Source organism: Myotis davidii, unplaced genomic scaffold (assembly GCF_000327345.1).
Source record: "Myotis davidii unplaced genomic scaffold, ASM32734v1 scaffold803, whole genome shotgun sequence".
In the NCBI taxonomy this organism is placed as follows: domain Eukaryota; kingdom Metazoa; phylum Chordata; class Mammalia; order Chiroptera; family Vespertilionidae; genus Myotis; species Myotis davidii.
In genome coordinates this window covers 2,759,630-2,768,844 of record NW_006295567.1, presented here as the reverse complement: position 1 = coordinate 2,768,844, position 9,215 = coordinate 2,759,630, and the positions used below count along the sequence as shown (strand labels likewise).

The 9,215-nt window shown below is 37.9% G+C and overlaps 1 protein-coding gene across 13 annotated transcripts in view; it reads left to right on the top strand.

Annotated features, from left to right (window-relative positions):
• FAM135A (family with sequence similarity 135 member A) overlaps nt 1-9,215 on the top strand; it is an 85,590-nt gene that overhangs the window by 48,949 nt on the left and 27,426 nt on the right. For 8 of the 13 annotated variants that reach the window (XM_015568187.1, XM_006770334.2, XM_006770333.2 and 5 more), the window contains 3 exons: nt 4,387-4,460; nt 5,678-5,832; nt 6,053-8,405. In XM_015568187.1, the coding sequence (XP_015423673.1) occupies nt 4,387-4,460; nt 5,678-5,832; nt 6,053-8,405 (2,582 nt within the window). The remainder of the gene's footprint in view (nt 1-4,386; nt 4,461-5,677; nt 5,833-6,052; nt 8,406-9,215) is intronic. The other 5 variants (XM_006770337.2, XM_006770336.2, XM_006770335.2 and 2 more) reach the window with 3 other exon arrangements.

Below are 9,215 nucleotides of genomic sequence, written 5' to 3'. Positions count from 1 at the left end.
GGCCGATCCTGCGATTGGAGGGTGATGGGGGTCAATGCCTGAGGGCTCCCAGTATGTGAAAGGGGGCAGGCTGGGCTGAGGGACACTCCCACACCCACCCAGTGCACGAATTTCGTGCACCAGGCCCCTAGTATATCATATAAACAAAATGAAGGATAAAAATCACATGATCATATCAATAGACGCAGAAAAGGCATTTGATAAAATCCAGGACCCATTTATGTAAAAACTCTCAACTAAGTGGTAATAGATGGAATGTACATCAACATAATAAAAGCCTTATCTGACAAACCCACAGTCAGCATCACAGACAATGGACAAAATCCAAGAGCATATCCCTTAAGATCAAAAATAAGACAGGGATGACCACTTTAAACACTCTTCTTCAACATAATACTAGAAGTTTTATCCAGACAAGCAATCAGACAAGAAGAAGAAATAAAAGGCATCCAAATTGGAAAGGTGGAAGTAAAGCTGTCATTACTTGCGATTGACATGATGTATATAGAAAGCCCTAAACACTTCACAAAACAACTACTAGAACTGATAAATGAGTTCAGTAAAGTAGCAGGATACAAAATTAATACTCAGTAATTGATGGCCTTTTTGTAGACCAATAATGAACTATCAGAAAGAAAAACTAAGAAAACAATCCCATTTACAATTGAAAAAAAAAAAAAAAGTAATGTGCCAATGAATAAATTGTACTTGGAAAATTATAGGATACTAAAGAAAGAAATTTAGGAAGATGCAAATAAGTGGAAGCATGTACAGTGTTCAGTGATAGGAAGAATTAACATAATTAAAATGTCCATACTACTAAGGAAATCAATAGATTCAACTCAATTCCTGTTAAAATAACTGGCATATCTCACAGAACTAAGGTCCCATTTCCTTCATCCCTCCAAGGAAGGAGTATAGTCGTGGCTTCAAAGTGGCTAGAATCACAGCCAGTGTCCAGAGATTTTAAATGCTCCACGTTAGGGCATCTTCCAATTCAGAATCAGTCTAACTTAGTTCCCATTTGTAGTTCTTTAGTCCATTGCATTTGGAGTCTGCAATGGCGGAACCACGGTGAATGCAAGAGAACCAAGAGAGAGAATACCTTTGTCTAGGATTAAGTATTCCCAAATTTTCATGGGCTTACATTGGCTCCACCACTCTGGTCAATGATCTTTGTCCCCAGGTTTGACTGACAGGCAAGTACCTTCCCTATGTCACCCCGACTTCATTGGGCATGCATCTATCTCTCCTTTGTTCAACTCCTTCACCCAGTGATCTGCACAGAATGGGCTGGTGGTTCCCTCGGGAGTGTGAAATTGCAGCTTTCACCGAAGCTGCCCAAATGACATGCCTATAATGTCTGGCCTGCTCTTTGCTCCTTTCCTATCTATATATATAAAACCCTACTATGCAAATAGACCGAACTGTAAAACAACTGGTCGCCATGACATGCGCTGACCACCTGGGGGTGCGTGCGGAACATGGCGGGCGTCGGCAGCAGGCAGCAGAGCATGGAACATGGCGGGCAGCGGGATGGTGGAGCAGATGAGCAGGGGTGCCAGACCAAGGCGGGGCACCAGTTGCTGTAATCGGGGCAAGCCTCTGGTGGTTACTGAAAATTCTTTGCTCCCATGCACTGCAGTCCCACCCTGCACGGGTGTGAGTGGTGCCAGTGCTGTCAGCGTGTGGGAGTGGCGGAGGCTGGAGTGGGGTTGCCAGCAGACAGGGGACTGGGGGCTGCAGTAGGAGGGGCCAGGCGGGGGTGCAGAGGATGGGCTGAGACCTGCCCCTATGCCTACCACAGTCTCACGGCCCACAGTTCCTTTCAAGGTGCACAAATTCGTGCACTGGGCCCTTAGTAAAATATATTACTGATATCCTAAGTTTGAATTTATACTTTCAACATTGTTTCTATGTATGTCTTTTGCCCCATCAGGTGACAGTCATACTTTAGTTATGCCTACACAATACAGTTAATAGGCTTATTCATTACACATTGCCACAGCATGAAAATATTGACAGGAGAAAATTTATTTTTATTTATTTTTTTAAATATATTTTATTGATTTTTTACAGAGAAGGGAGAGAGATAGAGAGCCAGAAACATCGATGAGAGAGAAACATCGATCAGCTGCCTCCTGCACACCCCCTACTGGGGATGTGCCCGAAACCAAGGTACATGCCCTTGACCAAAATCGAACCTGAGACTCTTCAGTCCGCAGGCCAATGCTCTATCCACTGAGCCAAACCAGATAGGGCACTAACAGGAGAAAATTTAGAAAGAAAATTTTGTATGGTTGCATAGAGGAGAGAAAAGACTTTCTGGTAATGGAGTCATATAGAAGGGATGAAGTAAGTGATTTGGAACACAAGATTTAGAATTTCTCAAATTTTTACTTGAATCCCATGTTGATCACTTGCTGGGTAGGTTTTCTCAGCCAGGTACTTAATCTCTTTGTGTCAATTTCCTCACTCATAGGGTTTCTATATAGTTTAAATGAAAGAATGGAGCCATGGCTGGGTTGCTAAATGGTTAAGAGTGGCAACCCACACACCAAAGGGTCATGGATTCAATTCCAGTTGCAGCTTCCATCCCCAGCACCCAGTGTGTGTGTGTGTGTGTGTGTGTGTGTGTGTGTGTGTGTGTGTGTGTCTACCTCCTTCCCTCCCTTCTACTCTAAAAATTAATGGAAAAAATACCTTTGGGAGGGAGGGAGGGAGGGAGGGAGGGAGGAAGGAAGGAAGGAAGGAAGGAAGACAATAATGTGCTTATTTAGCCCAGAGCCTGGTAGGTAGAATGCTGTCAAGAAATGACAGTTATTGTAGGAATCAGAGAAGGTAGAGAAGGAAAAGCAACTAGCCAGTTTTGCACGCCCAGCTGCAACTGCAGGAATCCAGATGACTTCAGGCTGCATTTCTTCATATTTTATAGCCCTCAGGGGAAACATCTCTAATAGATATACAAGCAGAGAGATATTTCTCCTCATCTTTAGTATTAGGATAGAGGCAGCTGGACGACATTTGAAAGTAAAGACACAAGTTGCTTCCTCATAGATTCCTCATGCCTTCCTCTCCCCACCTCTCTCACTGTCTTCTTCCTCTGAAGACCCAATCTCATTAGCTTAGGGAAACAAGTTTAATAAGTCAGAAATTCAACTGGCCACATCAAGATAACAAGTAAAATATATCACCAATTCATTGTATGTTTAACACCAAAAAAACCCTAAATTATGTTTCCCTTTAGAAAAGAAACTTAGATGTAATATAATTTCAAGATATAAAATCATTTCTCCTTCATGTACCTGCCAAGCAAAACATTTTTCCATCTCTTTACTATTGCTTTATATTGCTCCAATAGCTGATAGAGCCTTTTCTTGCATAATTAAAAATGAAAGGATCAAAATACAAATATAATGGAAGATTCAACCAGTACTTACTCAAGTACTTGCTTCTGTAACGTACCAAGATATATATTTTGGAGGAGTAACAACAATCATCAAAATATAGTTCCTACTCTAAGGAACATTACACATTAGAGAGAAGATAATTCACATATGCAATTATGTTTTAATATATTTGTATTGATTTCAGAGAGGAAGGGACGGAGAGAGAGAGAGAAACATCAATGATGAGAAAGAATCATTGATCTGCTGCCTCCTGCACACCCCCTACTGGGGATTGAGCCTGCAACCCGGGCATGTGCCCTTGATCAGAATCGAACCTGGACCCTTCAGTCCACAGGCCGACACTCTGTCCATTGAGCCAAACCAGCTAGGGCTTCACATATGCAATTATTTTAAGGAAAAAAGTGAATGCTTATAATGGCAATTATAATAGCTTATATTTACATACACTTTCCTGATTAAAAACTTCTATCAAATAGTTTTTTATCTTATATATTTTTTCAAATAATCTACAGAAAACAAGTATTAAACAGAATTTGAAAATGAATCTTCCAAGGCTCAAAGGTGAAATGCCCAAAGTCACACTGCCAGTACATCAGTGAGTCAGTTCAGCTGGCACATACTTGGATGCCTGACATGTGGCATAATGGAAATTCTATGTGATTCTATCATTTTTTCCATGTGCTGGGCTCTACCTGTGGGACTATAATGACAATTAAAATAGCTTATAAGACAAACAGATGTAGTAGTGAATAAAACAAATCTGTAATGTCAACCTAAATTTCTCATTCTACATTCTGCTGTTCCTTTTATTTCACACAGTACCAAAGTACAGTGTTTTGGCAACACTGAGGAGGGGATTGATTCTCACGGGTGGTTATGGGAGGCCTAATGAAGGGGTTTCTTTCCCCACCATCCCATGCCTGCTTGATTTTTTAAATGTGCAATGTTATTCATATTCCCTTTTGGAATTTTTCAGGTACGCAGATTTTCTGAGGCATTCTTTTGTTTTGAACATCCAAGAGAAGCTGTCATTGCATATCAGGAACTTCAGTGAGTAGTAAATCCAACATTAAATGATTTATTTCCTTTTACATTAGATAACTATTTTAGAATCTAGTGACAGAATATACAATATTTAAAATGAAGAAAGAGAAGAATTTGGTGTTCAGATAGACCCTGTTTAATCAAATGGGGTGTAATCTTATGAATTACTTTATGAAATACCCATATAAAGAAGTTTGTTACACTTTATACCCGCCCTCTCGCCTCCCCCCCATCAGATCTACTATAACCTTGGTAGTCCCATACAGCTCTGGCTCCAGCCTTGTATTTGGCCATCCTGTTGCATCTTTATTTCCACAGGTCAGAATTTCTTACATTCATTATTACATATTGCAAATTTTCATGAGTAGTCTGACTGTCACTGTGTTCTGTTATATCTGCTACTGAGTATATTTCAGTTGCCTTTTTTTGGCTTTAAATAATATTTTGAGGAAATTTCACTGAAAGAAGTTGGACATAAAAAAGCAGATATAATATGATTCTATTTATATGAAGTTCTGGAACATGCAAAACTAAGGTGAAAAAGTCAGAACAGTGGGTGTCTTGTTGTTGACTTGGGCTGGGAGTATGACTGGGAAAACATGAGGATACTCTGGGTAGATGAAAATAGTCTGTATTATGTATGCATTTGTCAGATAGCCAAGATTGGTATATTTCAATAGATGTTAATTTACCTAAAAAATAACTATAAATAGTAATAGAGTGTGGGGAAAGGTAGTGAGTAGGGGTATAGATAAAACAAGAAGGACACTATGTTAATTGTTGAGGCTGAGTGATTGGGTTTATTAATCAATATAAGTTAAGTATAGCAATAGAAATGGAATACATTTTTTTTCCAACACTGCCATCAAATCATTAGTAGGCATTTGAGTTTTCTCTTTTATTCTATTCTCAGCAAATTAGGAAATTCATACATCAAGCATGGATAAGTCACTGAAATAACATTAAAAAGTATAAAAGAATGTAATGGAAATTAAATAAGTTTTTAATAAACTATAATGTTATAAGCTAATAATTTATTGTCAACAAACTAATTTTCATCTTACCAGTTTTTCTCTGAACAAAGAGTTCTTTTATAAAGGAGGTTACATCTTGAGGAAGGAGCATAGGAGTGGTGAGGGGAAGGGGAATGGGTATAGAGTCTGTAAAGTGGAATTAGGTGTAATTTTTTAAAATTACAGTCTGACTTAAGAAATATTTTTCAGTGCTCAGAGTCATCTACAGATGTGCACCGCTATCAAAAATACTTCCTTCTGCAGTTCTCTTCCACCCCTACCTATTGAATGTAGTGAATTAGATGGAGATCTCAATTCATTACCTATAATCTTTGAAGATAGGTATTTAGATTCAGTTATTGAAGGTAAGTATAATCTAACTAAAATATAAGCTGTTGTGTCCATTTTCAGTATATTCTTCCTAATATACATAAAACCATTCCCTAACGTGGGTCCTTTTCTTTTCCCTTCCAGTTTTACTTATTTTTGAGGATATTAGAAAGTTATAGTCAGAAAAAGTAGTCTTAATCATATGAGTTCTCAGACCTTGTTTTAAATCTGAATCTTTTTTTCTTTGGATAAAAGACTTAGATGCACCCTGGATGGGAATTCAGAATCTTCAGAGATCAGAGTCCACTAGAATGGATAAATATGAGACTGAAGAAAGATCTATAGCTGGACTTTCTAGCCCAGAGGTGAAAATCAGACCTGCTGGTGCCTCCAATTTTTGCTATACAGAAGGCGAAAAGCAGCTACCAAAATCTCTAAAAGGAAAAAATGAAGAATCAAATAAATCCAAGGTTAAGGTCACTAAACTCATGAAAACAATGAAACCTGAAAATACCAAAAAATTAATAAAACAGAACTCTAAGGATTCTGTGATTTTGGTAGGCTACAAATGTTTGAAAAGTACAGCATCAAGTGATCTCTTTACATGCTTTGAAGGCAATCCTTCACATAGTCAGAAGGAAGGTCTGGATCCCACAGTATGTGGATATAATTTTGACCTAAAGACCTACATCAGACAGACAAGTCAAAAGGAAGCTAGCTATTTGCCAACCAATAGAACTGAACAAAAGGCTTCAGATACTGAAAATATGCAGCCAGACCTGTTTGATCCTTTGAACTCTGGCAGCCTAAATCTTTGTGCAAATTTGTCCATTTCAGGTAAACTTGATATCTCCCAGGACGATAGTGAAATCACACAAGTGGAACTCAATGTGGCAACCAGAAGTTTATCAGACGATTGCCATGATCATCAAGCAATTCCATCTTCAGGAGTTAGAACAATTGAAGTAAATCCCAATAATAAAGATCCTTCCAGTGCTGAGAAAAAAACTGTTAAAATAGGTCCCTGGACAGAGCTTCAACAAGATGAAATACTTGTGGATAGTTTACAGCTACCCAACTTTGAGTCTTTAGAATCTAACGGTAAATCTCATACAGAGATTACGCTTGAAAAGGAATCTTTGCAGGAAGTTAAGTGCTCTACAGCTGGAGAATCATTAGCTAAGTTAAGAAGTAATCAACCTGCTTCTTCTACAAAAGAATATCATGTTGTAGTAAGTGGAGATACAATTAAGTTACCAGATATTAATGCCACATATGCCTCATCTAGATTTTCAGATTCAGGTGTTGAAAGTGAACCAAGTTCTTTTGCAACACATCCTAACCCTGATGTAGTGTTTGAACTTGTGCAAGGGCAAGGTCCTTACAATAATGAAAGATTATTTCCTCCGCTTTTGATGAAACCTGATTATAATATAAAATTTTCATTAGGAAGTCATTGTACTGAGAGTACAAGTGCTTTAAGTGAAATCCAGTCATCTTTGACATCCATAAACTCTCTACCTTCTGATGATGAACTGTCACCTGATGAAAATTCTAAGAAATCTGTTGTGCCCGAATGCCATTTAAGTGATAGCAAAACTGTTTTAAACCTGGGAACAATTGATTTGCCAAAATGTGATGCTAGTAAAAACTCAAGTATTGTTTTACAACAGCAGAGTGTCATATTTTCAGGGCATTTGGACAATGACACTATAGCAATAAATTTCTTAAATCCAAGCACTACAGATCCTTTACAAATTGTTTTTTCAGATGAAGATACTTCCAGTGATGTGAAAAGTAGTTGCAACCCCAAACATAATTTGGACACTATGTGTAAAGACTCCCAGAATCCTGATAAATCTAATAACCCTGCAGGAACAGCAGTTACATTAAATTCAAAACCAGTTTGTTTAGGCTCCCCTTGTGTTGTTTCAGGTTCCATTTCTACTCATACAGAAGTTAGTGAAGATAGAACTGTGAAAAGAAAAAATAGTGATGTATTAGATCTCAAACAAATAAATTCAGAAGCCCCTACAGTTATAAGTGAAACTCACCTGGGTACAAGTGACCTGTTTTCAGCTAGTCCTGATATGGTAAAACAAGGGCTAGTGGAAAATTATTTTGGCTGTCAAAGCAGTACAGATATTTCTGACACATGTGCTATTAGCTACAACAATTCAGTTAGCCCTCAGAAGGAAACTCCTGAAAAAGGAATTAGTAATCTCCAGCGGGATCAGGGTAAAAAGGAGGAGGAGGAAGAGCAGGATCAACAGATGGTTCAAAATGGGTATTATGAAGAAACAGATTATTCAGCTTTGGATGGAACTGTAAATGCTCACTATACAAAGAGCGATGCACTAGAAGAAGAAAGACTTATAAAATCTGAAAACTTAAACAGCGAATTTCTGAGGGATGGTATAAATATGCCTGCTGTCTGTACTTCTGGTTGTTTGTCCTTCCCATCTGCACCGCGAGAGTCTCCTTGTCGTGTTAAGTATTCTTCTAAAAGTAAATTTGATGCCATTACAAAACAGCCAAGCAGCGCTTCTTTCAACTTCACTTCATCAGTTTCCTGGTATGAAAATTCACCAAAACCTCAAATACAAGCGTAAGTAATGGAGCACAATAACATGTCCTAATAAATAGAGCAAGAGAAACATATATTTTTATATGTTATATTAATATTATAAATATATGTATTCCTCTGGTAATATATATTTCACATTCTCTGGTTTCTATAATACAAAAGTGTTGCTTTGATTAGCTATCTGAAATGGAATAATGAACTCATACAACTTGACAGACCTGTAATTCTCCATGTGATTGTCCTGTTCTATAGGCTAGACATTCCTGATTTTCATTGCTGGTTTTTTGTTAGAAGTATGGAATAATTGCAGTTAAAACTCTTTTTTCATTACTACCTTATTGTGCCCCTTTAACTCCCAGACAAAAGTTAGGTTTTATATGTGCATCTGGCAAATAAGGATAATATTAGTTAATGAATAAGAGGTTAGTAGAAACTTCCTAAACCTATCAGACCCAGATTTCCTCAGCTAAGTAAGGGTTTCCAAAATTGAGATTTCATGGACCAGTGAAAAAACAATCCAGAAAAATTTGAGTATGATACAGGTTTACTAGCCTGGCACTGGCTTTCAAAATATTCTGCCTTTCTCCAGATGAAGATATATTCCCTCAGGTGAAAGGTCTGGGCATGCCTATGGTAGATTTTTTAAATCCCCAAATTATTATGATTATACACATAATTAAAATCCAGAGTTCTTAAAGCTAATGAAACCAGATAGGTGATAACAGCCTATTAGAGAATTATAGTATGCTAGAAAACTGAAGGTTATATCACCATCTGGGTACCTCAACTGTTCCTGAGTCATTAATGAAAAACATGGTCTATAGGTCTTCA